The 25606-nt window shown below is 45.7% G+C and overlaps 2 protein-coding genes across 8 annotated transcripts in view; both read left to right on the forward strand.

The window, feature by feature from the left end:
* The first annotated feature begins 7265 nt into the window (after positions 1–7265).
* On the forward strand, positions 7266–18624 carry MON1B (MON1 homolog B, secretory trafficking associated). Of its 7 annotated transcripts, none has more exons than XM_032284513.1 (6): positions 7266–7430; positions 9136–9293; positions 11062–11388; positions 11948–12767; positions 13075–13222; positions 16728–18624. In XM_032284513.1, the coding sequence occupies exons 2-6, from the start codon at positions 9146–9148 to the stop codon at positions 16926–16928; spliced, it is 1644 nt and encodes a 547-aa protein (XP_032140404.1). In that variant the 5' UTR covers positions 7266–7430; positions 9136–9145; the 3' UTR covers positions 16929–18624. The 7 variants fall into 7 exon arrangements, with proteins under 7 accessions (XP_032140404.1, XP_032140403.1, XP_032140402.1 ...); XM_032284512.1 differs by lacking the exon at positions 7266–7430 and adding an exon at positions 7440–8326; XM_032284511.1 differs by lacking the exon at positions 7266–7430 and adding an exon at positions 8377–8594.
* Positions 18049–25606, forward strand: part of SYCE1L (synaptonemal complex central element protein 1 like) — a 76922-nt gene continuing 69364 nt past the window's right edge. Inside the window, exons 1-2 of the mRNA XM_032284514.1 lie at positions 18049–18109; positions 24416–24475. Of these exons, the coding sequence (XP_032140405.1) occupies positions 18049–18109; positions 24416–24475 (121 nt within the window). The remainder of the gene's footprint in view (positions 18110–24415; positions 24476–25606) is intronic.

Genomic DNA, 25606 nt, shown 5'->3' on the forward strand with positions numbered 1-25606 from the left:
TTTTTAACATCTGGTTCATCTTGTGGTTGCTGTAGGTTGATTTTACTTTTTCTTGGCAAAATACTTCATTTTCCTGGTTTTCATATGCCCATTAATTTATAAAAATTAAGCTGTGAAGATGCTGTATTATTTTATTGTATTTATCAACACACAGATCAAAAAATGGAACATTACAAGCATTCGTCATCAGAATTTTATGGCATGGGGGAAACTGTGGGAAGGATGCAGCTGGTGAGCTGAGCTTGAGGAAAGGCTTGCTCAGCAGGCTGTGGCCGAGTGTAAGGAACATAAAGACATGGAAGACTGGAATTTAAGTAGGGCCATTTGCAATCATCAGACACCAAAGAGTGGCATTTGAGTGCATGAAAAAACATCTGTTATCACATACTGGTTATTTCACTGTTTGGGTTTTCCAAAAGTCTGCATATTGGAATGCAAGCTACTTAGTTCATCAGGGGAGGCAAAGATGCACGTATATGTGGAAATACAGGGCATCACTTTTTGGAATTTCACCAGAATTCCAGACCATCTTTAAAAAAAAGAAGAAGAAGAAGAAGAAAAAGGAGTCTTGATGGACAGAGAGAGAGAGAGAGAGATACTAGAAAGGGAGCAGGAAGTGGCGACATGGAGAAAGGACAAAGTGGGACAGCGAGGAACCTGAAGGAAACACAAAACAGTGCCTGTGACTTGAGGACAGAAAGTCACTTGGACCCTTAAGTTGAGACTGAGCTCGATGTCTTGTGTACCATTTCTGTTTGATAATAAAGTACCCAACCTCTGGTCGGGCGCAGTGGCTCATGACTGTAATACCAGCACTTTGGGAGGCTGAGGTGCACAGATCACAAGATCAAGAGTTTGAGACCAGCCTGGCCAACATGGTAAAACCCCGTCTCTACTAAAAATACAAAAATTAACCAGGCATGGTGGTGGGTGCTTGTAATCCCAGCTACTTGAGAGGCTGAGGCGGGAGAATCCCTTGAAACTGGAAGGTGGAGGTTGCAGTGAGCTGAGATTGTGCCACTGCACTCCAGCCTGGGCAAAAGAGTGAAACACCATCTCAAAAAATAATAATAAGTAAATAAATAAAGCACCCAACCTCATAGCTAGGTGAGTATCCAACACCCAACCCATGATTGAAATCTCAGGCTGTGCAATCAGCCAACATCCCATGGTTAGGTGGTCAGTCTTTACCAAGTCCTAGTCCCAAACCTTTTCAAAAGAAGAATCATTATCTACAGAAGAGAGCATAGATTTATTCCAAAATCTTAGAATCTTAGACATATGCGTAGTGTTTGTTTTTTCCTGCTGTTGCTTGCCAGATGCTCTGTAGAGCATCCCTATTTGCCATGGACAGTTTGAAAATCTAGGTGTCTGGATCATAAGCCCCAGGTGGTGGATTAGCTTAACCTGCAGTCTGAACTCACTTTCTTTTGTTCTCACTTGAAATCTACAGGTTATATTCTGTAAAGGAGTCAAAGTCACACACTGAAATGCGGTATGTGTTGTATCCAAAATCTAAAAGCCTTCCAAAGTATAAAAAAGCCTACCAAGCCATTATACACTGAATGTTTATGTCAGGCTCAAATTCCTATGTTGAAATCCTAACCCTTCAATGTGGTGGTATTTGGACATGGAGCCTTTGGAAGGTAATTAGGTCATGAGTGTGAGGCCCTCATGATATTAGTGCCCTTATAAAAAGACACCAGAGAGCTTGTTCCACTATCTCCCTGTGCACACACAAAAAGTCATGTGAACATGCAGGCAGATGGCAGTTGCCTGCAGGCAAACAAGGGGCCTCAGAATGAAACTGATCTTGCTAGCACCTTGATCTTGGAATTCCCAACCTCTAGACTGTGAGAAATAATCTTTTGTTATTGTTTAAGCCACCTAGTCTTTGGTATTTTGTTTATAGCAGCCCAAGATGATTAAGACAGAAGCATTGTGCATCTCTTTTTTGTGGTAGACAGTGAGAGGTGTAATTTGTCTTCTTGCAGGGATCATTTGACATTGTCAAGGTCGTTGAATTCCCAGAAATATCACTGTGGGGGCATGCCATTTTTTTCCTACCATGGTACTTGCATGTGGCTTTCTAAGGCATCTCATGTACAAGCTCACCAGATCCAGTCAGCATATCATCAATGTAGCGGATCACTGTGGTGTTTTGTAGAATGTCAAGATAATCAATATCAACAAGATTGGCAATATGTTGATAATTGTTGAACCTGGATGATGAGTAATAGGAGTTTATAATACTATTCCTTCTACTTTTATGTGTTTGAAATTGTTAATAATACAAGATTAGGGCCAGGCATGGTGGCCCACGCCTGTAATCCCAGCACTTTGGAAAGCCAAGGAGGGCGAATCACAAGGTCAGGAGTTCGAGACCAGCGTAGTCAACATGGTGAAACCCTGTCTCTACTAAAAATACAAAAATTAGCTGGGCGTGGTAGCACACACCTGTAATCCCAGCTTCTCAGGAGGCTGAGGCAGGAGTATTGCTTGAACCTGGGAGGCAGAGGTTGCAGTGAGCCGAGATCGTGCCACTGCACTCCAGCCTGGGTGACAGAGCGAGACTCCATCTCAGAAAACAAACAAACAAATAAATAGATAAATAAACGATTAAAACTACAAAGGTAATGAATATTCAAAACTCAAAAAAGTAATAAATATCTTTGAGGACTAAATTATGGCAGATAGCAGGTGAACTAATATAGGCCACAGGAAATATTGTGAATGTATAGTCCTGGCTCTGCAAGATAAAAGAAAAATGCTTTTTGCGATTCTTGTAGGCTGGTATGGTGAAAAGACACTGGCCAAGTCAAGAGCCCTAGGTGATGAACTATGATATGTCCAAGATGATCAGGCAATTCTGTCCCCTGCTTAGACTTACCTGTATCTTGGGATTACCTGGGATTTACACAGTGTCCATAAAGTCAGGAAGTATAAACAGATACGTCACAAAGACATCTTTGATTTGTTAAAAAAAACAACAAAAAAAAAAACCTGTGTCTGTGAGTGTGTGTGTGTGTTTGTCTACAATTTGTACACACTGTGCATTTCAAGCCATGAGCTGTAACTTAAAATCTGCTGGGGAGGTTTGCTGAGGTTTTTTTTGGTTTACGCTTTCCTGATTAAAAAAAAAAAAAAGGCAGACACACTAGAGGTGGTTCTATGTTCCTTCACCTGTTCCCATGTCTCATCTTTGATTGTAGAAATTGTTTGGAGTGCCGAATTATCAAGTATCAAATGCTAATAAAGCTTCATAATCTTACATCTGCAGTTTTAAAATCCGGAAAGCTCCAAAAAAATAACTTTTAAAAACTCACTTGCAGGTAAAACCTGAACTAAACTAACATAAGAGAGCTTAGTGTTTCTCTTAGTGGGAATAATAAAAAGTTTCACTCAGAACTATTAAGCTTAGTTATCAGATGTTTCCCAGACCCTTGCTGAGGTCTATATAATATATGGCACATGCACTTAATTTCATTTCTAAAATCAGGAAAAAAAGTGTGAATTTAAAACACATCTGGCACTAAGGGTTCCAGATAAGAGATTGTGTGACAGTAGTTCTTAGTTCTGCCATTTTTCCTGGAAAACAATCATTAAAGTTCACAGAGCACATCAGCAAGAATTTTTAAAAGGAGCCTAACTGCGATACGGTTTTGTTGAAATACAAGGAAGGTGTAAAAGGAAAATAAATCTCAGTACCCCAAAATTACTTAGCCAAAGGGAAAAGTCAAGCTGGGAACTGCATCAGGCAAACCTGTCTCCCATTTTATCCCTAAATGAGATAGCTACAAAGATAAGAAAGCTAAGCACCTCCCTCACAATTTGCTGTCTAGGAATTCCTTGCGGGCCCCACGATCTTTACCCTAAAAGTGTTCTGTTGAGTTTTACCCTGACAATGTAAGTGGATAGTTCATCTTCATAGGTGCAAGACAAAGGACAGATCTCTAAGTCATCCCTCTGCTTACCTGAAACAAATGCATATCTGATTGCTTCCTCTGAGGTAAAAATGCAGATTCACAAATCTAGATGAAGGCATAGAGACTATTCCTCTACTCCCCGATAAGGTTTGTATCTGTGTCCCCACCCAAATCTCTTGTCAAATGGTAATCCCCAATATTGAAGGTAGGTTCTGGTGGAAGGTGATTGGATCATGAGGGTGAATTTTCATAAATAATTTGCACCATCCTCTTGGTGAGAGTGAGTGAGTTATTGCGAGATCTGGTTGTCTAAATTGTGCAGCACGGGGTTGGGCATCGTGGCTCACAGATGTAATCCCAGCACTATGGGAGGCCAAGGTGAGTGCATCACTGGAGGTCAGAAGTTCGAAACCAGCCTGGCCAACATGGCAAAACCCCATCTCTACTAAAAATACAAAAATTAGCTGGGTGTGGTGGTGGGTACCTGTAGTACCAGCTACCCGGGAGGCTGAGGCAGAAGAATCACTTGAATCGGGAAGGGGAGCTTGCAGTGAGCTGAGATCACATCACTGTACTACAGCCTGGGGTACAGAGTGAGACTCTGTCTCCAAAAAAAATAAAGTGTGTAGTACCACCACCACCCCGAGTTCCACTCCTGCCATAAAAGACACCTTTTCCCACCTTGCCTTCGGCCATGAGTAAAAGCTCTCTGAGGCCTCCCTAGAAGCACAGGCTGCTATGCTTCCTGTACAGCCTGCAGAACTGTGAGCCAATTAAACCTCTTTTCTTTATAAACCACCCAGTCTCGGGTATTTCTTTATAGTAGTGTGAGAACAAATTAATCCATCCCCCTCACATGTCATTTGTGTATTTGGCAAAAGGCTGACTGAAGACTCAAAAGACTCAAAAGAAGGCAAACCATTTGGCCTGTATCTCCTACACCTCTGTAAAATTTCTTCCACTTTTCCCAATATACACCCTTTCCCCCTTAAATACTGAAACCCTCAAAATCAACTTTGGAGAAAGGCATAGACTTGCCTCCCAGATGCGCATCCTTAAGCTTTGCAAAATAAATTTCTACATTGAGACCTGTCTCTGATGCTTCTTGGTTTACACATATGAAAAATGCAATGGACTCTACAAACATATAATTTTAAACGTACAAAACATAGATAAATACTCATCAAATCACAGAGACTAGAAAGCGTTTGGTCACTGGTTTAAATTATCTCTCATCTGAAACGTGTTTCCTCAATGATTCGTGATATTTGAATTGATATTGGTCACTTGGATCTTCTCCTTCACTTTTGTTATTTTCTTTCTTTTAAGATGAAGTCTCGCTTTGTTGCCCAGGCTGCAGTGCAGTGGTATGATCACGGCTTACTGCAACTCTGCCTACCAGGTCCAAGCGAATCTCCTGCCTCAGTCTCCTAAGTAGCTGGGACTACAGGTGTTTGCCACCACGTAGAGATGGGGTTTCACCATATCAACCAGGCTGGTCTCGAACACCTGAGCTCAGGTGATCTGCCTGCCTTGGCCTCCCAAATTGCTGAGATTACAGGCGTGAGCCACCGCGCCCGGCTCCTTCATTTTCTTGACATTAAAACTGAGACCTCTCTTCAACTGAGACTGGCTGCCTGGGGAGGCTGGTGGAGGCCGGGGAGCTTGCTGGTTGGCTAGTGGGTAGTTTTACTGTCTCCCTGAGTTTCATCTGTCAGGGTGGAGGCCTGTTCATCTGTTTGAGGGGTTGCCTGTCTGACTTCCTAAGGGTCCATCTGGCTTACTTGGCACTGCACTATGCCTTATACATTTTCAGTACTCAATCAAGGTTTTGGAAATATAATTTCAATGGATACATTATATATGACAACATAATATATATAATATACAATAATTTATAACATGTGGACTATAAGGTATAAGATAGTGTGTGAAATATTAATTTCACATTGTTATAGTGTATAATGTAACATAACTATCATATCTTTAAAAGTCATAATATCTAATATTTAATGACTTAACATTTTTACTAAGTTTTTACCAGGAGCCAGGTGCTGTTTTAGGCACAACATTGGATCATTTATTTCCCCTAAAAATATTCCAGGGAGATGGGTACCACTGTTAACAGCCCTACTACAAAGGTGAGGAAAGCCAAGCCCAGAGAGGGTAAGTGACCTGCCCGAGGTCACACACCCTGCGACTGCTGGGCATGGGAGAAGATATTTTACCTGGTTCCAGAGGATACACCCCTTATCAACCTAACACAAGTTTGTTGTCATAATAATTATGTCATGTATAAGTACTATTTTATTGTTATATACTCATGTGCATTGTAGTTATACAAATTACAAAATGCTTAAAGTGTATATATTTTAAATTTACTATATATATTTTACAGGGCATTACATATATTGTGTACTATGTTGTTGCATAATTATTTTATTTGATTTTACATATTACACTGTTGATTCTATAAATTTATATAAATTTGCTTATTAGGCCTGGCATGGGGGCTCACGCCTGTAATTCCAGCACTTTGGGAGGCCAAAGCAGTGGATCACTTGAGGTGAGGAGTTTGAGACCAGCCTGGCCAACATGGTGAAATCCATCTGTACCAAAAATACAAAAAATTATCCATGGGATTAGACGGGTGCCTGTAATCCCAGCTACTCGGGAGGCTGAGGCAGGAGAATTGCTTTAACCCAGGAGGCAGAGGCTCCAGTGAGCCAAGATCTTGCCACTGCACTCTAGTCTGGGTGACAGAGCAAGACTAATGAGAAGTTATTTTATTGTGCTTTTTTACATGTTTATTACATATTATGTACTTCTATATTAGGTAAATACATTTTGTATGCACACAAATTTGTTTCTTATATAAATTTCATATTTATTTCATCACTTATCTATTGTCTATTGTATATAAGGCATATGCTACATTGGTATTTGGAATTCATTACCCTAACTATACTGTAATTAAAATAATTATCCTAACTACTTCCAAAGGCTTCCACTTAGCAATCACTCCAAGTGTGCCAGCACCCCCACTCACTTCACGTCAAGGGATTCCCATCATTGTTTCACTGGTAGGGAAACCAAGACCCAGGGCCCTTGGGGTAAGGCGCTCAGGGGCCTTTTATAAGGAAGCAGCGTCGGGGCGGGAATTCGAACCCTGGGTTCCCACAGTCGCCCGTGGGAGGGCCCCCCCGGCCTTTTCCCAAACTAATCACAGGAAGTGACGACTCGTTCGCCCGGCGGACCGGGGGCGTTGGGCGGGTCCTAGTCCAGGTGAGTGCCCGCCCCTTCCCTGGGTTGGCGGAGTTCTTCCCCGGCTGCAGACAGAGGTGGGAAGCCGGCAGGGGACTGAGCTGCGGGATCCGACAGGCCCTCGAGGGCCCCCAGGGCCGCCGTTGTTTTGCCCAGGAAGAGAGGGTGGGAAGTCAGTGAAACGCCGGAGAGAAAGCTAAAGAACGACGCAGAGACCAAGACCTAGAGAAAGAGGCGGAGGTAGGGAGATAAGGAGAGAGCAGGTGGATGTGTGAAGGTGTTCATTTACCCATTCAGAGACACAAATACAGAAGAGACAGGGGCGCAGGCAGACACCCCGGGACAGGCTCGGAGAGTCGCTGGAAGAGGCAGAGTCTGAGGCCCCCAGAGCAAAGGAGACGGGCAGTCTAGACCAGGCGCCTCTATGCCCCTGTTCGCCCTCAGGCTAAAATTGTCAGCTAGGACCGCCTTCCTGCCTCTGGCCGCCTAAACCCCTCGCAGCTTGCAGGCTGCAGCTGCTGGCGCCACCCGAGTAAGAAGATCCGATCCAGACGCCACGCTCTACTTTCCAGGGTAGTGTAGACCTTCCAGGGTGCGGGCGCCAGCTGCGGGGGCCGTCGCGCTGACCAATGACGGCGCGCAGAGATCGGCGCGGCCTTATCGTCCGCCAATCAGAACTCAGCGGCGTCTCAGCCGCGGCCACACGGGCACCCGCAGTGGGCCTGGGCTTTCCTCTGCACAGTTCCGCCCGCAGACGCTGCCCACGCAAGTGATGTCAGCAGGGCTTTTTGCGGGTCTGGACAAATCCTCATCGGCCTGAGCTTTGCCTTTGCAACCCCCTAACCAGGCGCCACGAGGTTGTCCGTGGCTCGCGCTTCTCTTTTTCCAAAGGCCGCGGAGTCTTTTGGGTGAGCACGGAGACCAACTAATACTTCCTCCTGCGAGACCTGCCTCTTACTTTAGGATCCGAGTCTTATACGCTGACCAGACTTTGCGCAGCTCGCCGATTGGAAGTGGCGACTGCCTGGCAAGCATTTGCGCTTCTCCCCTCCTTTGACTTTCTTGGCCAGGTTAAGGGATAAGAGAGGGTGGAGTTGCCTCAGTTCTGGGAGAGCCCGTTTGTGATTTCGGAACAGGTATCCATCCGAACTTGGGCTGCCGAAGTCCTCTTGTGAAACTAGGAATATGCTCGAGCCTTGGATTGGGTCGAGGGAGACGTCAATCAAGGCATGGGCGGGTACAAACGCAGTACAATGCACAGTATTGGTTGAGGTTTGGCAGGGGGAGGAGACAGCCGGTAGATGGGGCAGCTTCTTTGAATTGGCCCAGAAAGAAGGCGGTCTCGCCCTCTGTACCACGGGATTGGCTAGAGCGAGTCGCGCCCCCATCACGCCAACACCACTGGTAAGCGAAGTGGGCCTTGCTAGCTTCGGTTAGCAGCCGTAGCCTGATCCTTTGAAAGGAGTGCAAAGACGTCTCATTAAGCTCCCAAGCCGACCTGACGTAGATCCGGAAGTGGCCCGCGCCACCTCAACTGTGAGGGGACACCCGTAGGCGGCGGGAGAGGGACGCCACGGGGAGCCAATAAAGCTCCTCAACCGGAAGTGTCTTCTTGGAGGCGTCGCACGCGGAAGTGTGGCACCTCCCTGGACGCACCCGGAAGTGTGATGCTACAGCCGCTACGGGGAAGTAATGGTATCCGGCCAGTTGAGATTCGGGGTTAGAACAGGTGTTTGTATATCTTTATTTCCTGAAGCCCAGTAGAGTCTTCTCTTTTCGGGAAGTATTGGAGGGGGCAAGTATTTGGGCGTGTTTCTGAATGTCTCATCCTATTAGAATCCTTGGGGAAACGAGCAGTAGGAGTGTGTCCAAGGGGCCTGACTCTGTAAAGGATTTTCAGAAGTTTCTTTCACTGCCCGTTACCCTCGATTCCCCTCCCCCTCAGGGATGTGCAGATGGAGGCCGGAGGAGACACTGCTGCCCCGGCCCCCGGGGGCACGGAGGACTTGGAGGACACGCAGTTCCCCCGTGAGGAAACTAGGGAAGGTGAAGGAGCTCACGCTGTCCCACTGGATCTCAAAGAGGAGGGCCTGGAGGAAACAGGTATTACTCTACTTACTGGGGTCTTAAAAGGAATCCCTAGGGGTTGTCATTGTTGGACGAGGGGAAGGTCAGTAGGTGACCAGTAGTCTTTTGAAACTCAAGAGAAGTGGCTTAAACCATAGCCGGGTCAGGAGGAGGTCACTGTGGACATATGGTGTAGTTTAAATCACTAAGGAAGTCATTGGGTGTCAAAGGATGTTTACTGGGGATTTGGTGTGAGTTTAGGCCATTGAGAAATCAAAAAGGGGGCTGTTGGGGCCAAAGAACGTCTCTGGGGATGTAGAGTATTTAGGTCAAAGAAACGCTGAAGAAAGTCAATAGACTCCAAGGAGGACTGTTAGAAGTTAATGTTTTTGAGGAGTAGGGTGTCATTTATTAGGTCCTTGAAGTGGGAGGGGGAATCAGTGGAGTTCCATGGGCATTCAGAGTATTTACATCATTGAAGTCAATGGTAAGCTGTTGGGGAAGTCTTTAAGGAACGAAATGTTAGTGGATGTGTAAAGATGTTCATCTGGGATTTAATGGAAGTCACTGAGAAGTCTGTACCATTGATCACTTAGGAATGAGTGGATGTAAATGGAGTCATTGGGAAGGATCAGTAGACGTCACTGAGAATAAATGTGGGTGGGGAGGTTGAGGACTTGGAAATTATTAGCAGGCAAGAGCAGTTATTAAGTGATATTTGGGGACATGGGAGTGTCAGTGAATGTCAATGAGAGAATATGCAATTATTGGGATTTTATGGGAAAATTAGTTGCAAATAGATAATAATGGCTGTCAATGGGGGATGAGTGGATATCAATGGGAACAAATGGACGTGTCAGTCCGGGCCATTGAAGTTGTGGATTTTAGTGAATATTAATGATGGTCATGGGGAGGGGCAGTGAAAGGCATTAAAGTCTTGTGTGTTAGTGGATATTATGATGGTTATTGTAGGGAGGGGGGTGGATATCAATGAAATTGAAGGTGGTAAGGGGAGTCAGTGAAGGTGACTGAAGTCCTGGGTGTTAATGGAGGTTAATGATGGTCATAGTTGGGGGTAGGGGGCAGTGGACATGGAGTAGAATAAATTGTGGATCAGGTCAGTCATGAAGGGTCACTGAAAATCCAGGTGTTAATGATTTTTACTGTCGGGTCATTGGGTGTTTATGAACTACAGAGGGATTGAATAGTGGATTGGGGGAGTCCTAAAGATCTGGGTGTTAATGCATATTAATGACAGTCATTGGGAGAAGTAGTGGACATTAACAAGAATATAAATGGACGACCAGGAGAGTCAGTAGGGGTCATCAGGTATCAGTAGCAGGGGTAGGGGCATTCAAACACTTAAGATATTAATAGATGTTAATGGTGGCCATTGGGTGAGCAGATTATCAGTAGAATAAATAGGGGTCAGAGGAGTTAATGGGGGATCATTGAAGATGAATAATGGTCATCCAGAGTCAATGGGGTGCCTTTAAGGCTTGAGAATGACAGTTATTGAAAGGGAAGTAATTGGTCTGTAGGGACATAGCAGGTCCAATGGAATAACAATGAAAATGTATTCGTTTTTTAGTTTTTCAGGGAGATCATGGAACCTAAGTGTTGGCGGATATCATTTCGGGGTCCTAGGGCTGTCACTGGTCATTGAGGGGCAGAGGAAACACTTAGAGGTCTGTGTCAGCATATAGGGGTCGTGTAAGGACTAGTAGATATTTGGTGGGTCCTTGGGGATGTGGGGTTAGTTAGGGGTTCACATGCAGATGACCCACCAAGGGCTCCCTTTCAGGATCCAAGGACAAGGACCAGCCACCCAGCCCATCACCACCACCCCAGTCAGAGGCCCCATCAAGCACCTCTCAGCTCTGGAGTCCTGCAGCCCCTGAGAATAGTCCCACGCGTAGCCCTGAGAATGGCTCTGGAGGCCAGGGTGGGGACCCCAGTGATGAGGACTGGCGCAGCCAGCGGAAGCATGTGTTTGTGCTGAGTGAGGCTGGCAAGCCCATCTATTCTCGGTACGGTAGTGTGGAGGCACTGTCGGCTACCATGGGTGTAATGACTGCCCTCGTGTCCTTCGTGCAGAGTGCAGGAGATGCCATCCGTGCCATCTACGCTGGTGAGCAAACAAGTGGGAGGCAGAATGGGGGACGGTGACCAGAAATATGGCTGGCATGGGTAGGTCTGTCTCCCTGAGGCACTATCCAGCCAGCCAGGGTTGGGTCCATGTGTGTGGATGGTCAGCCAGGGCTCTGTGTGTCAGTCGAGGGAGGTGGGAGGTTCATCTCTCTGGCCTGCTGGTTTCTGAATGATTAACTTGCTGGGATCTAAGTGACTAGCTGGATACTTCTGTATTGCCTGAGAGCATGACTGTGGGGACTCTGTGGCTAAGCTGAGTATCTTTCTGGCTCTGTGTCAGCCTTGCACTATCTCTGCCCGCCTTCCCCTGCTCTGTGCTATGTATCTAACCTATCTGTTCCTTTGTCCATCCCATCATGTCTCTGCAAATGTCCAGATTCCTCCAGCTTGTCTTTACCCCAGTCCAGGTGCCCACAGAGTGCTCGTGTGGACTCAGGCCCGCTGTGTGTATGGTAGGAGAGGGCAGAAGAGCCCCCACTGTCTCCCTCTGGTCATTCCTGATCCAGCTCTACCCCCCTTCTCACCCCTTCCTTCCCCAGAGGACCACAAGCTGGTGTTCCTACAGCAGGGCCCACTGTTGCTCGTGGCCATGTCACGGACTTCTCAGTCAGCCGCCCAACTGCGGGGGGAGCTGCTAGCTGTGCACGCACAGATCGTGAGCACACTGACACGTGCAAGTGTCGCCCGCATCTTCGCACACAAGCAGAACTATGACCTCCGCCGCCTGCTGGCTGGCTCAGAGCGCACACTGGACCGACTTCTGGATAGTGTAGAGCAGGACCCAGGTGCTCTGCTCCTGGGCGCTGTGCGCTGTGTGCCCCTTGCCCGCCCCCTGCGGGACGCACTGGGTGCGCTCCTCCGACGTTGCACAGCACCTGGCCTGGCGCTATCAGTGCTGGCAGTAGGCGGCCGACTGATAACAGCAGCCCAGGAGCGGAATGTGCTGGCTGAGTGCCGGCTGGACCCAGCGGACCTGCAGCTGCTGCTCGACTGGGTGGGTGCACCAGCCTTTGCGGCAGGTGAGGCTTGGGCACCAGTGTGCCTGCCCCGCTTCAACCCTGATGGTTTTTTCTACGCCTACGTGGCCCGTCTGGATGCTATGCCTGTCTGCCTGCTGCTGCTTGGCACCCAGCGCGAAGCCTTCCATGCCATGGCTGCCTGCCGGCGCCTGGTTGAAGACGGGATGCATGCCCTTGGTGCCATGCGTGCCCTTGGGGAGGCTGCCAGCTTCTCTAACGCCTCATCAGCCAGTGCTCCTGCCTACAGCGTGCAGGCTGTGGGGGCGCCGGGCCTCCGTCACTTCCTGTATAAGCCGCTGGACATCCCTGACCACCACCGTCAACTGCCCCAGTTTACCAGGTAAGCCCTGACCCTAAGGCAACTGGCTGGGTGGGAAGGCCTGTCTAACCAGGAAGTTCAGCGTCTCAGGGATGATGAAGCCTCAACCACAGAGCTAAAGGAATCCCCCTATTCTGGTGGAGGGCAGGGCCCTATAATACCCTAGTTTGATGAAAGAAGCTCAGCCTGTAACCCGTGAGAATCCACAATTCTCAAGGGAGAGGCTCAGCTCCCTAACTTGATTGAGATCTCTAGATTGAGGGAAGAAATGGGCCAGCCAAGAATGCGCTGGAGTAACCTTGCCCTCCACCTCTCTCCATCATGGCAGCCCCGAGCTAGAGGCCCCCTACAGCAGAGAGGAGGAGCGGCAGCGGCTGTCGGACCTGTACCACCGCTTGCATGCTCGCCTTCACAGCACCTCCCGACCCCTGCGCCTTATTTACCATGTGGCTGAGAAGGAGACGCTGCTGGCCTGGGTGAGTTGGGCAGGACTCTGAGTGAATTGATTCCCCACTTCAAGCCTCCCTTCCCTATACTGTATCCCTTCCAGCCATAGCGCGTCCACCAAACACACCAGGCCTCTACCTGGGCTGTGTCTTGCCTGCAACACTGTCCCTGCCTTTACACACGCATCTCTGAGGCCCCTGACAGCTAATCACCGTGCCTCTAAACTGACATTAGCCTCACCCTCCTATGTGCTTTTCTGCCATTAGCAACCAGGACAGTGTCTTTGACTTTCCAGAGGTCCCTTTAACATCCATTGCTGCTCCTGCCAATTCCCCAGTAGCCCAATCCATGTGTCTGGAGATACCCTATTCGTCACCAGCTCATTATGACTCAGTGGGTCTCCAGCACTCCTCACACACTACAGGCTTGGTCCCATGCTGTGCCCTCTACCTGGAAGATCCTTCCCTTGGATCTCCTCTGGGCTTCAGCCCTCACTTCCTATGGGTTTGTTAAAGGTCAGCTACTGAGGGAGGCTAGTGAAGGGAACCTCATAAGAAATGGCACCTTCCCCTAGGCCCTCCCATGTAGTGCATATTTGTTAACTTATTGCATGACTCCTGTGTATTAGGCATTGTCATAGGCTAAGGATTTTATTTTTAAAATTTTTTAGCATTCATTTTCAAATAATTTTAGATTTAGAAGTTGCAAAAACAGTATAGTTACTAGAAAGAGGCCCGTGACCTAGTTCCTCCAAAGGTCAACATCTTATATAACCAGAGTAGCTTATCAAATTTAGGAAATTAACATTGGTGCAGTAATATCTAATCCACAGACTTCATTCAGATGCCACCAGTTGTCCCACTCATGTCCTTTTACTGGTCCAGAATCCAGTCCAGGATCCCGTTGGATTTATTTATTGGGTCTCCTAGTCTTGTTTATTCTGGAACAGTTTCTCACTCTTTTCTGTCTCTCATGACCTTGGCACTTTTATGGAGGGCCAGAGCCAGTTAGCTTGCAGAAAGTTCCTCAATGTAGTTTTTTCTAATGTCCTATCATGAGTAAACTGAGTTCATGCATTTTGTGCAAGCATACCACAGGAGCAGCGTTGTGCCCTTCCCTGCATCATATCAGGAGGCACATGATTGTCATCTGTTCCATTGTTGATGATGTCAACTTTGATTACTTAAAGTTGTGTCTACCACATTTCTCCATTATAAAGTTGGTATTGGGCTGGGCGCAGTGGCTCACGCCTGTAATCCCAACACTTTGGGAGGCCGAGGTGGGTGGAGCACGAGGTCAAGAGATCGAGACCATCCTGGTCAACATGGTGAAACCCCGTCTCTACTAAAAATACAAAACATTAGCTGGGCATGGTGGCACGTGTCTGTAATCCCAGCTACTCAGGAGGCTGAGGCAGGAGAATTGCCTGAACCCAGGAGGCAGAGGTTGCGGTGAGCCGAGATCGCACCATTGCACTCCAGCCTGGGTAACAAGAGCGAAACTGCATCTCAAAAAAAAAAAAAAAAAAAGTTGATATTTTCCCGTTTTGTAATTAGTGAATATCTGTGGTGATTGTCATTGTCCTGCTTTACATCATACTTTTACCCACTGTTTTGCCAGATGGTGTCTTGCTGTGTAGCCCAAGCTGGAGTGCAGTGGCGCAATCTTGGCTCCCTGCAACCTCCATCTCCCAGGTTCAGGGGATTCTCTAACCTCAGCCTCCCAAGTAGCTGGGATTACAGGTGCACACTGGGAGGCTGAGGCTAGAGATTTGTAGTAGAGATGGGGTTTTGCCATATTGGCCAGGCTGGTCTCGAACTCCTGGCCTCAAGTGATCTACCTGCCATGGCTTCCTCAAGTGCTGCCTAGCCAGATGGTGGTTTTTCTAACTCCATCATTCTTTCTACATTTATTGGTTGGGATTTTACTATAAAGAATAACTTGAGGCTGGGTGTGGTGGCTCACAGCTGTAATCCCAGCACTTTGGGAGGCCGAGGTGGGCTGAGCACTTGAGGTCCGGAATTCCAGACCAGCCTGGTCAATATGGTGAAATCCCATCTCTACTAAACATACAAAAATTAGCTGGGCATGGTGGTGCGTCCCTCTAATCCCAGCTACTCAGGAGGCTGAAGCAGGATAATCGCTTGAACCTGGGAGGCGGAAGTTGCAGTGAGCCAAGATCACGCCACTGCACTCCAGCCTGGGTAACAGAGTAAGACTATCTCAAAAAAAAGGGGGGGCGGGTGCCATAACTTTTCCTTTCTTCTATTTGTTGAATTTTTAATTTTTATCGATATTATCTCATAAATTTTTCTTTAATTCAGTGAAGTAAAATCCTTTTCTAGCATTTATTTTAGTGTTCAAATTTCCTCTGATTTAACCAGTGAGTACTCTGATTTAGCCAGGCTGGTCCCTGTGTCTCTATGACACATCTCCTTCACTATGTGAGTACGTCGTACTTGACTTTCTCTGTTCTGGTCCTCAACTCAGCTACTTTTCCATGGAGCCCTTGTACGTTTCAGTAGAGATTGGAATTTAGAAACCAAGATATGGACCAGGCGTAGTGGCTCACGCCTATAATTCCAACACTTTGGGAGGCCAAGGCAGGCAGATCATGAGGTCACGAGTTCAAAACTAGCACGGCCAACATGGTGAAACCCTGTCTCTACGAAAAAGTAGCTGGGTGTGGTGGCAGGCACCTGTAATCCCAGCTACTCAGGAGGCTGAGGCAGGAGAATCACTTGAACCCAGCAGGCAGAGGTTGCAGTAAGCCATGACCATGCCACTGCACTCCAGCCAGGGCAACAGAGCGAGACTCCGTCTCAAAACAAACAGACAAACACGATATGTTAGGACCAGAATTTTAAACCAAGTGATCAGGGTAGGCCTCCCTGAGGAGATGGCATCTGAGTGGAGTGGGGCGGTATTGAGCTATATGGATATTAAGAGGAAGAATACACCTGGCAGAGGGAAAGGACTGCATATGCTGTGAGGTGGGACTGAGCCCAGCTGTTGGAGGAGTAGCGAGGAAAAGCAGAGTGGCTGGAACAGAAGGAGTAAAGGGGAGAGCTGTGGGAGGTGGCACAGGAAACGTGCTAGAGACCTTGTGGGGTCAGGTCTCTCCAGTTGGTATGTGGCTTAAATTGAGTTCCTCTTTATATTATTCCCTGGCTGTAGATGATGAAAACATAGCTGTATGAGCTTAGAGCAGGACCTTGTACACAATAGGTTACTGGCAGAATATTAAACGTTACTGCTTTCCCCAGTTCCCAGATGAGCAAACTGAGGTCTAGAGGATACCCCCACACACAACCAGCATCACCCAGTTGAAGCCACTAGGTCCAGCTGACCCTTGACTCATGAATTTCACAACAATATCAGCTTTCCTACCTTAGCCCAGTATCTAGCAGCAGGAGGTGCTGCCAGGTACACCTTCCAGGCTGCAGGAGGCAGATGTGCAGCTGTGTTGGGATAGACGGGATTCTCTATGGCCACTGCTGGCCCATCTGACTGTGTCTCCTCCCAAACCCCCAGGTGACCTCCAAATTTGAGCTCTATACCTGTCTCAGTCCTCTGGTCACCAAGGCAGGTGCAATCTTGGTAGTGACCAAACTCCTGCGCTGGGTGAAGAAAGAGGAGGACCGGCTCTTCATTCGTTACCCACCCAAGTACTCCACACCACCAGCCGCCTCTACAGACCAAGCTGCCCATAATGGCTTGTTCACTGGACTCTGAGAGATGGAGCTCCCAGACCAGGCAATGCTGGGAGCAACCACCTGTTTTTTACCTTCTGTCTCCATCCTGGAAATGTGGGTGGGGGTGTGTCTGTGGCCAGTCATTGTCTCCCTAGGCAATGGGGCAAGATCTGAGGGCCTGCCAGTGAGAGAGATGGTGGCAGTAGCCAGGCAAGCAGGCTGCTTTCTACACCCAGTCACGCACCTCCCCATCTGGGAAAATCCTTAGGCCTCCCTCTCCCTTCCCTCTGTCTCACCTCCTCCACTTGGATGATGCTGTGGCCTCTGTCACGGACTGTCCCCTGCAAACTTGCTTCAGGGGTCAATCTCAGTTGAATCTCAGCCCTGAGTGTCCAGGGCTGGTGAAGGTCTCTAGGGTGGCCCACAGGGGTGCTGGAATTGGAAATTCAGGGCCAGACTGTGCTTGGAACTGGCCTAGGGGTATTTTAAAGAAAAAGCTGTATATAAAATGTCTAAAAGTAAGACCCACAGGGATATTCCTTTGCCCTTCTTATACTTCTTTTCATCTTCACCCTACCAAAAATTACCCCCCTCCATGCTGGCTGCTGCTAACATTAATGAGAAGGTGGCCTCCAGTGTCCACCTGTGGAACCCTGACTGCACACTGGCTGAATCCAGCATTTTTACGTAGGAGATGCACATAGCTTCTAAGTCTCATTTTACTCGTCTGTGAAACAGATAAGTACCCTCTCTCATGAACTCTTTAATGAAGATTTGTAAATGAAAACAGAGTGGAACTCTGTGTACCGCCACACAGCACGTCTGTCCAGACCTTGACAGCCTGCACAAGAGAAGCAGCCTAAAGTGGGAGAGACCTCCCCAGGGTTTTGTATGTGCGCACACTACCCTCACTCCCCGCTGGCCACTACCCTAGTTCTGCCCTTTTTTGTCAAAGTTGGAGTTAACAGCCTCAAGGTTGCGGCACACGTGCGGTCGATCCCGGACACTGCGTTGCGCGCCTGCCCAGAGCCGACTCCTGAGTCAACCGATAGCGCATGCGCAACCTGCCCACCAGCGCGCTGGAAAGCCCGTCGTCCTCACGTGGTTTCTTTTTTAACCAATCATCAAGCAAGCCTCGCGCTCGGGCCCTTCGTTAGAGAATGGCTGGGAAGCCGAAACCTCTGAACGTGGAAGCGCCAGAAGCCGCGGAGGAGGCTGAAGGTAGTGAGGGCAAGTGGGTTGCACTCCTTTCTCTCCGACCAGGGCAGAAAGGAGGGAGGGTTCATCCCATTACAAGAATGAAATGATGATAATCTAATAGTTTTTTTTTTTTTTAATGTTAAGCGTTTTGTTATTGAAGAAAAAAAATGTGTTAACCGTTCAGCAGAGTGGAGATAAATTAACAGGCATATTATCGCCGAGATTAACATTTGTCAACTCTAGTGAATATATTGTTTAAATAATACATAGGTCAGTGTGCCAGCCTAAAAACAAAAGTGGAGCGGATGTTCTCATAAAAATCACCCTGCTGCAGCCACCCTTATTAACAGTAATTCCCAGTGTCGCCGTTTCACGCCTATCCCATATCACACTTTGCTGAACTTTTAAACCTCTTAACGGAACACGGCCTCCCCACAGCCTCTTTTCTCCAGGGTATTGACTTGAATGACAGGCAAAGGAGGGTGGAGAAGTGTCGGCCTAGACACTATTGGAAATTGTGTTCCGGCCAAAAGAAAAAAAAATGTCTCGTGGCCGGGCTTGGTGACTCACGTCTGTAATCCCAACACTTTGGGAGGTGGAGGCGCGGGGGGGTCACACCTGAGGTCAGGAGTTTGAGACCACCCTGGCCTGCATGGCGAAACCCCATCTCTACGAAAAATATAAAAACTAGCTGGGTGTGGTGGCAGGTGCCTGTAGTCTCAAGCTACTTGGGAGGCTGAGGCAGGATAATTGCCTGAACCTGGGAGGTGAAGGTTGCAGTGAGCTGAGATTGTGCTCCTGCACTCCACTGTGGGTGATGGAGTGAGCAAAACAAGAAAACAAACGAAAGTCTCCCAAGGCAGTAATGCACTCGTATGCCACTAGTATTTTGTGGTGGTGTTAGAAACATTCAAAGTGTACCAAAGTACCCATCACTATACTATAACCGTTGTCACCTTTTTGCCCCACTTTTATCTGTCTCGAACTCCCCTTTCTGCACCCTCTTTAAACCACTATATTAATAAACACATTAGACTGCATCCTGCCAGACCTGCCCACTCAACATCAATCTTGTTTATTGCCTGACCTAGGATGTAAGCTCCATGAGAAAAGAGACTGTTTATCTCTCGTGTCCAAAACAGTGTCTGCTTGGTGTATAGTGGGTGCTCAATAATTTTTTAATGTGTGACTAATGAAGTAACTCCAACACAGAGGGCTCTTTTAGATTAGAGCCACATACTGAGTGCCAGCATTCATCAAAGGACAGACGGAAATAGATGCAAATAGATCTCATTTATTAACGGTGTAATACAGCTGCCACTACAATTTAAAAAAAAAACTATTTTAGTATCAGCTTCAAATTCCTCAAAATTAAAGTTATGATTAACTTCACCAGCAAAGGAAAAAATTAAAAGATGTATCATCAAGTTGCCATTTCCAGCGCATCAAATTAGCTTTCTAAAGGAAAGAAGAGTACCTGGTATTGACAACTTTGTAGAGAAACAGGTCTTTTCCTGCTTCAGGGAAGAGAGCTGACTCAAAGGCTTTGCTAGAGGCAGTTTGGCAGAGTATTTTTAGCATCTAAAATGCTCTTCCACTTCCGCAGTCACCTTGCTATGTAGTCATAGGAGAATATGTAAGTGTATGGACCAGGAATGGCGATTGGGTTGTTGATGGAGGCACAACACAAGGAAGAGTCACAGAAATGACTAAATCTAGGTATATGTGTGCACGCTGTGGAATGTGTCTGTGGTGGATTATTTGTAAGAGGCAGAAAAAAATAAATTATAATTTAAATTTATTAAAATTAAATTTTAAGTTGATATATTATGGACACACAGGAAGCTCCAAAAGAAATAATATGTTTATTAGGACAAGCCAGTTGGGATAGAAACAATGGAGGAGGGTATAGCCCTGTATATGTTGCACAGAAAAAGTATCTGAAGGGTAAAAGCCTAAGTGATAACTCTGAACAAGGGACTTGGATTTGAGGAGTAGTGCAGAGGTAGAGGCATTTTTGTGATTTTGTGTTCTATTTTTCTTTTAGAAAAATGTAAGTAGTGGTATATAATTTTAAAATATAAAGGAGAAGAGGGAAAATTCTGAATGGCAACTGAGGATCCTGTATTAATATTGGATCAGTATTCACATCCATGTTTTGGTGGTTGTACTGTGGTTACCTGGTATATTCCCTTTGTGTGTAGGAAACAGACACTGGAATAGCAAGCAGTAATGGGCCAAGATGTCTGCAACTTAAAATTCAGAATCACTCACAAATGGGGAATGTGATATAAGGGCAAAATTGGAGCACTGTGGCCTATTTTTACAACTTTTGTGTATATCTGAAATTATTTCAAAATAAAATGTTTAAAAGGCTGCTCTTACTGTCCTGGCCATTTTCTTTTGTAATGGACTTGTGTGTGTGTGTGTGTGTGTGTGTGTGTGTGTGTGTGTGTGTGTGTGAAAATGTTAGTTGAATTATTTAAAATATTTACTTATTACCCACTCTTGTCCTTATTTCATGACAAGCACTAGAAAGCAGAGGAGAGGTAAAACACGGATGGAACTTCTGCAGCAATCGTTGCAAATGCCAGCTGTATAAAAGACATGGAGACAATCAGGAAATTAATACATAGCCTGGGTATTGGGTGATAATATGTGATGAGTATTAATCTTGTCAGTTGTGATTATAGGATTGGGGTCACCTAAGAAAATGTCCCTAAGTAGTTAAGACTCCTAAGGAAGTATCTGGGAATAAAATGTCAAGAAGCCTGGGGCTTGCTTAAAAATAATTCAATGCAGGAAAAACAGCTGAAACAAATAAGGTGAATATCATTGATTGTCAAATCTGGGCAATGAGGGTATCAGAGTTAATCATAATATCCTCTCTACTCTCATGTGCATTTGAAAGTTCTCAAAGTACTAAAAATAAAACACTTCCCCTTGTTGCTGTTAAAGTAGTTTTACTTTTTGGTTTCATTTCCAAAATATTAAGAATATTTTAAAATTAAAAAAAATCTCAGGTGGGGACATACCAACTTGTTCAAGGTGATTGTATCAGGGGAAGCAGTCAGATTTCAGATTAAGGAGAGAAGAAAAAAGTCCTTTTTTTTAACTTCACATATTTCTTTGTTGTTTGAATTTTCTTAGAATTTTACTTGAGTAAGTAAAAATTAAAGCAATACATGAAATGTATTTTACTAAAAGACAAGTGTTGTCAACAAACTGCCGGCCATAGTTACTTCTGGGAAGGGGAGTGACTTGGAGAAGGGGCTGCTGGTGAGGGGAGACTTCTACTGTTTAGTTTGATTCTTCTACATTTGTTTATTATGTAAGTTATTCTACATGTATTTATTAGGTAATTTTAAAATTAAAATGCCAATTAAAATAATACATACTAATTTATAAAAATTTCAGACCAAACAAAAAGATACAAAGGTGAGCATACCACCAAATATTTCAAAAAATTTTTAATAAGCCCAGGTTTAAAAACCCTGATTTACAGCTGGGTGCAGTGGCCCATGCCTGTAATCCCAGCACTCTGGGAGGCAGAGGCAGGTGGATCACAAAGTCGGGAATTTGAGACCAGCCTGGCCAATATGTTAGAACCCCGTCTCTACTAAAAATACTAAATACCCAGGCATGGTGGCGGGTGCCTGTAGTTCCAGCTACTAGGGAGGCTGAGACAGAAGAATCGCTTGAACCTAGGAGGCAGAGGCTGCAATGAGCCAAGATTGCACCACTGCACTCCATCCAGCCTGGGCAACAAAGCGAGACCCCGTCTCACAAGCAAATTAAAAAAACCCTGGTTTACAACATGAATTTTAATGGCTGCAAAGAATTTCATCCTACAAACACGCTGTAATTGATCTCCTAAGGTATCTTCAAGTTACTTCCATATTTTAAAATTATAAGCAGTGAAACAATGAACATCTTACCCACCATCCTTAATTATTTCCTTAAGATACATTCCTAGGAGTGGAATTTCTAATCAAGAGGAGGTGAGTAAGGTTTTGGTATTTATTTATCAGAAAGTTTGAAATGAAATACTGTTTTAGCTGGCCGAGTTGGCACAAAAAAAAAAGAAGATTAAAAACATACTTGCCTGGTAAGAGTATGATTTGTGGGCCTGAGACAGGTGAAAGGCAATTTCCTATCAGCCAAATTTAATGATATACATACCCTTTGATCCACCAGGTAGCCTCTAGGTAGTACTCTATGAGTATACAGTAGATACACTCTAATGCAAACACAAAGAAGAATGTACAAGGATGGTGTACTAGGTTGAATTGTGTCCCTCCAAAATTCGTGTTCACCAAAACTTCAGAAATGTGACCTTATTTGGGAGAAGAGTGTTTGCAGATGTAATTAGTTAAGATCAGGTCATACTGGATTAGGGAGGGCCATAATTCAATGGCTGGTGTCCTTGTAAGTAGAGGGAAGTATGGACACATGAGAGTGGCATGTGAAGACACAGACACAGGGAAGACCCAGTTTGTGGTACTTTATTATGGCAGCCTGAGAACACAAATGATCATTGTGGCATTCTTTGTAACAGCAAAGTAAGGTAAACAGCTTAAATATCCATCAATAGGATTTTGCTCTGAAATTATGGTATATCCACACAGCAGAATGCCATGCAGCCCCTAAAAAGATCACCAGTACACATTGTCAAGTGAAAATTACAAGATGGGATGCATTATGTACGACATGCTACCACTTACAAAGAAAATGTGGGATGTATGTTTGTATATAAATTGAATCATCTCCAGGTAGCTACACATAGCTTATAATGTAGGGAAAGGGGATTTTTACTGTATACTACTGTGGGTAAGCATTTCTTCATTAACTTTTTGGCTATCGTGTTTTGTGAGCTGCCTTTCATCTTCTCTGTTCAGTTTTCCTTGGAGATGAGTGGGTCACTGAGATTTGACCTTTACCATTGATTTCAAGACTTTCGGATTTTTTTTGAATATTAATATTTTCCTGTGATTTTTCTTGTTTGAATGTTAAAAGTAACACAGACTCATGTTAAAATATACATAAAGTGTATATATATATATACACACACACACACACACATACATATATACATAGAAATATATATGGTGAAAAGTGTGGTGAATCAGGATTCAAATAAGGTCTGCTCATTTAATTGATTGATAAATGCCTCAAGTCTTTTTTAATCTATAGGATTTTCCCTCTCATTTTCTTCTTTACAACTTATTTGTTGAAGAAACCAGGTTTTCCTGTGGAGTTTCTCACAGTCCACATGATGCTGAGCACATCCCCAGTGGGGTGATTTAATGTGTTTTCCAGCCCTTTGTATTTCCTCCAAATTAGTATTTAGATGTGGAAACCTGATGAGATTCCATCAGGGTTTTTTGTTTTTTTGCGGGGGTTTTGGGGCAAAAATCCTTCATCGGCCGTGTTGTGTTCTTTCCTCTAGAGGCTCATAGGGATCACTCCCCAAGGCAGCTTGTAAGTGCATCCTGAGCTGCAGTCCTCAAATTTAGCTGAAATAAACTCTCTATATTAAAAATAAAAACAAAAATCCTGGCCAGATGCAGTGGTTCACGCCTGTAATCCCAGCACTTTGGGCAACTAAGGCGGGCGGATCACGAGATCCAACATGGTGAAACCCTGTCTCTACTCAAGATACAAAAATTAGCTGGGCGTGGTGGTGCACACCTATAATCCCAGCTACTTGGGAGTCTGAGGCAGGAGCATTACTTGAACCTGGGAGGTAAAAGCTGCAGTGAGCCGAGATCGTGCCACTGCACTCCAGCCTGGGCGACAGACTGATAATCCATCTCCAAAAAAAATCCTTTGAGCTGGAGCTGCAAGATTAAAAAAAAAAAGAGGCTCATAATATCTAGTTGTCTTTCTTTGATGTTAGCAGCCATTAATAACTGTTACCTAGATCTATCAGTTCATTAAGAATTTATAAATTATGGTCCATAATTATTTCAAAGAAATTCATATGAAATATTCCTGTCCTATTGCTCTGGTTAGAACTTCATAAGGATCTTAAACCAAAGCAGCAGCAAAGTCTCACCCCTGAGTGTCATTAAGGGGATGTTTGTGATGGCGTCTTTTAACCTCTCTGGGAGAAGCTGACTCTTAGGGGTCCTGATTTATCTAGCACACACCATAAACCTCAAGGGCAAGAGATGGGGGCCCTGCTCTGGATAGAAACCTGTCCTTCATCCCATCCTTAGCCCCAGACCACGGGTGTCTGCAAAGCCCACTGGGACTTCCTACACCCCTTCTCTGTCCCCTCTCACTCTCATTGGGTCCTGTAATTTTTGGTTTTCGTTTCTACAGGGCAAGCCAAGTCTTTGAAGACTGAAGACTTGCTGGCAATGGTGATAAAGCTGCAGAAAGGTCATGTGTCTCTTTGTTTTTGTGCCTCAGCCTGGAGTTTCAAGTCGGAAAGACGTGGTTCAAATTCAGCGCCCTCAACTCGCAACCTTGGGAAATTACCCCATTGCACTTTCTCCCTCTTAATTCTTTGAACCAAGAATACAACCCCACAGTTCAAAACTGAAGAAGTTTAAAGGAATGGAAAAACCAGTTGCCCCCTCCCACCCCACTTCCCTCCCCTCACATACGCGTCATCCATTTCCTTGACTCACAGGCAAGCAGCTATTGTTTTTCAATTCTTAAGTATCTTTCCAGAGATTTTTAAAAAATGCATTCATGGGCGTATATTTTTGTCCTCCCTTTTTACATACAAATGGCAATGCAGTTGGTTTTGCACCTTGCTTTGCTTTTTGTGGGAGACCTGGAAGCCAGTGTGCACCCAGTACCTACATCAGAGCTGAGAAAGTGCTGGCCAGGTTTGAGGTTAGACCCTCAGCCCATTCTCAAAATAGCATAACATCAGTCTATTCCAAAAAAAAGCAGCAGCCTCCCCTTCTCCCATTCTGTGGCTGCCTGCAGTAGAAGTGCATGGGACTGCTGCCTAGGGTAAAATCAGGGAGAGAAATTGCAGGGCTAGAAATACAGTGACCCAAACTGATCATTTCCAGTAAAACAAAGACCCCCCACCCAGAGACTTCTTTCAGTCATAATCAGAACCGTGGAGATCACCCACTCTCCTGGAAATCACAGAAGCTGGAGTTGGTGACCTTGGAAAACCCACGGCCTGAGTTTATTAACCTCAGTGTGTCTGAGGCTTCAGCAGTGATACTGGCAAGGGCTGGGCAGCTTTTTGCCCCAGTTCTGTGTTGCCAACCTTGAAGCCAGAGAGGAATGAGAAGGAATTCTCCATACAGAGCATTGAGGCAGGGATTATGAGAAGTCAGAGGTGACTCCCTAAAAGGACAGTGATCATCCTGTCACTGGGAAACTTGCAAGCCGCCACCATCAGTGTAAAAGCATTGTTTCCTCATTTCTCAGATGAGGCCAGTACCAGAGTCCAGACTGACAGAGTGACAACCCTTCCCACCTGGCTTTTGACAGAGCGGGGCAGATGGGACGTCTCACTAGGCTCACGCCACACTCAGAGTTACA

Source organism: Sapajus apella, unplaced genomic scaffold (genome assembly GCF_009761245.1).
Source record: "Sapajus apella isolate SASKATOON/1434 unplaced genomic scaffold, GSC_monkey_1.0 scaffold15, whole genome shotgun sequence".
Lineage (NCBI taxonomy): Eukaryota > Metazoa > Chordata > Mammalia > Primates > Cebidae > Sapajus > Sapajus apella.